Raw genomic sequence first — 2328 nt, 5'->3', positions numbered from 1 at the left:
AGACACAAATAGTATATATATATATATATATATATATATATGTGTGTGTGTGTGTGTGTGTGTGTGTGTATGTGTGTGTGTGTGTGTGTGTTCTTGCTCGCCTTGCTTCAGAGTCCTCATTTTCTCAAAAATTGTTGATATTTTTCGTATCCTTTCTGCCGTGCTATCATGCTAAAGCTGCTCGAAGAAATACTACTGCATAACTGCCTGGTTCAACGCCCAAATGTCGCCTTGCATAATGTGGGCGGTGCCGTTGACTGCAAAGAGAGAAAGCACCCGATCCTTGCGCGCCGGATAAATGCGGGTACTCAGCACAGCTTCACCTTCGTTCACGAAGACCTCTACGCTAGACATGTCAAAGTACGCGTGCACTAGAAGTAACGGATGTACCGGAAGCGCATAGCTGCGGTATCCGCTAATGTCGTAGTTGGGGTAGTGGCGGTTGACCACGAGACGCTTGCTTTGCTCATCGACGTAAATCTCCAGCCCTCTACCGAGCCACAGGCCGTACTTTTCTGCCGTGCTCTTTTCCAGGTCGAACAGCACGCGCACCTCATACGACGTGCAGTCATTGAGCAACCGCACCTGCGAATTGTCACACACAGTCTGCTGCAATATATGCTGATAGGTACTACGGATGTTTTCCAGCTCCTTGATAGGCAGCGTACGAATTCTGCCACTAACCTCGTCAACAAGAAGAACGCGAGGCAGAGAGAGCATGCCTGCCCAGTTGTGCTGTTTTGTGGGCATGTTCGTGTCCCACATGTCGAGCCAGCCAATAAAGACACGCCGACCGTCGTGCGTTAGGAAGGACTGTGCTCCATAAAAGTCGTGTCCCAGGTCCAGCTTTTTGAAGCTGGAAGTGATGCTAAAGATCTCATTCGGCCTCCATACGCCCATCAACAGCCCTGTTTGGTACCGATTCCGGAACATGTAGTCATCAGACTGCATCCCTTGCGGCGAGAACATAAGCAGCTGGCGGTGCTGCAGTGGGAAAAAGCCGGGGTGTTCGCACATGTATACGTTACGATCATCTGACTTGGACAGAATCATAAATGTACTGTCGTCCCAATCCTCCAGGTCATCAGTGCTGTATAAGAGAAGCTGGCCCTGATCCTTGGAGTCGCGACCGCCACACACCATCCACCATCGCCCATCCTGGAACCACACGTACGGGTCTCGGAAATGGAAAAAGCCGGCCGGCGGCTTTACTACAATACCCCGCTTCTCAAAATTAAACCCGTTCTCGCTGATAGCCAGGCATTGCACCTGATATATCTGACTATCATCGGCAATATCGATAAGCCAGTGGTGGCCAGTGTAAAATACAAAAAGTCGATCATCGTATACGACCGCGCTGCCAGAAAAGCATCCATCGCGATCCCACTCATCACCAGGAGCAAGTGCGATGGGATGGTGCCGCCAGTGAATCATATCATCGCTCGTAGAGTGACCCCAGTGCAATGGTCCCCACTCCACGCCAAATGGGTTATGCTGGTAAAAAACATGATAGAGACCATTGAAGTAGACTATACCACATGGCGCATTCATCGAGCATGCATAAGGGGAAATGTGATAATGCGGGTAAAACTCCTTGTCAACTGTTTTTCGGATCGCCAGCACAGCGTTGTTCGCTTCCGCAATGCGATCCTCGTGCGACATTGAAGAAACCCTTTTGTGCCCCTCAAAAAAAAAAAAACCTCTACTTGTGAAGGTGGAGAAGAGAAGAAAATGTGTTTCACGAAAGGCGACAAGAATTTGTAAGAGTATAAATAAAACTTCAGCATTGAAAAGACCATCCCCTACGAGGGCCATGCGTAGCCAAATGCAAATCAGTTCTATCACACAAATCTGACACCAATCCACCATCCACCCAACACACCCACATACTTAAGCCCCAAAATACATCCACAGCTATTCTCACGTCATGAAAGAAGCACAAGAAAAAAAAAACAGAACCTCTCCATGCGAAGAAATTCGCCATCCACCGCCACACCCCCCTCAAGGTAACCAACACAGTGACCACGAGAAACGCACAGCAGAATACCTCCACGCAAGCACTTTCTCACTAAAAAAAAAAATCAGAAAGCCAGCACATCACACAAACGAACCAAACTCTACATCCGAGACGTTGACCTCAAACAACTCTTAAATTCCGTAAATAGACTGCGATACGTGCGCGCAGGAGGGGCCGATGCAAACGGCCTTCCCTGCGGTGGTGACCGCGCGCGCGGCGATCAGTATAAGGCTTAAGGGGGGGCACACGCGACACCCTCCATCCCCCCCCCCTTACTCCTCCTCCCACTCCTCACAAGAAGAGTGTAGGAG

The 2328-nt window shown here is 49.5% G+C and overlaps 1 protein-coding gene across 1 annotated transcript; it reads right to left on the bottom strand.

Moving 5' to 3' along the window:
* Positions 1–192: 192 nt before the first annotated feature.
* LPMP_272370 (sucrose hydrolase-like protein) lies at positions 193–1662 on the bottom strand (the record flags this gene model as incomplete). The annotated part of the gene is made up of 1 exon (XM_010702021.1): positions 193–1662. The coding sequence occupies one exon, from the start codon at positions 1660–1662 to the stop codon at positions 193–195; it is 1470 nt and encodes a 489-aa protein (XP_010700323.1).
* Between the last annotated feature and the right edge of the window lie 666 nt (positions 1663–2328).

The sequence above is a fragment of the Leishmania panamensis genome (assembly GCF_000755165.1).
Source record: "Leishmania panamensis strain MHOM/PA/94/PSC-1 chromosome 27 sequence".
In the NCBI taxonomy this organism is placed as follows: Eukaryota; Euglenozoa; class Kinetoplastea; order Trypanosomatida; family Trypanosomatidae; genus Leishmania; species Leishmania panamensis.
Note: the sequence above shows the minus strand (reverse complement) of the source record. Positions and strands in the feature narration are given on the sequence as shown.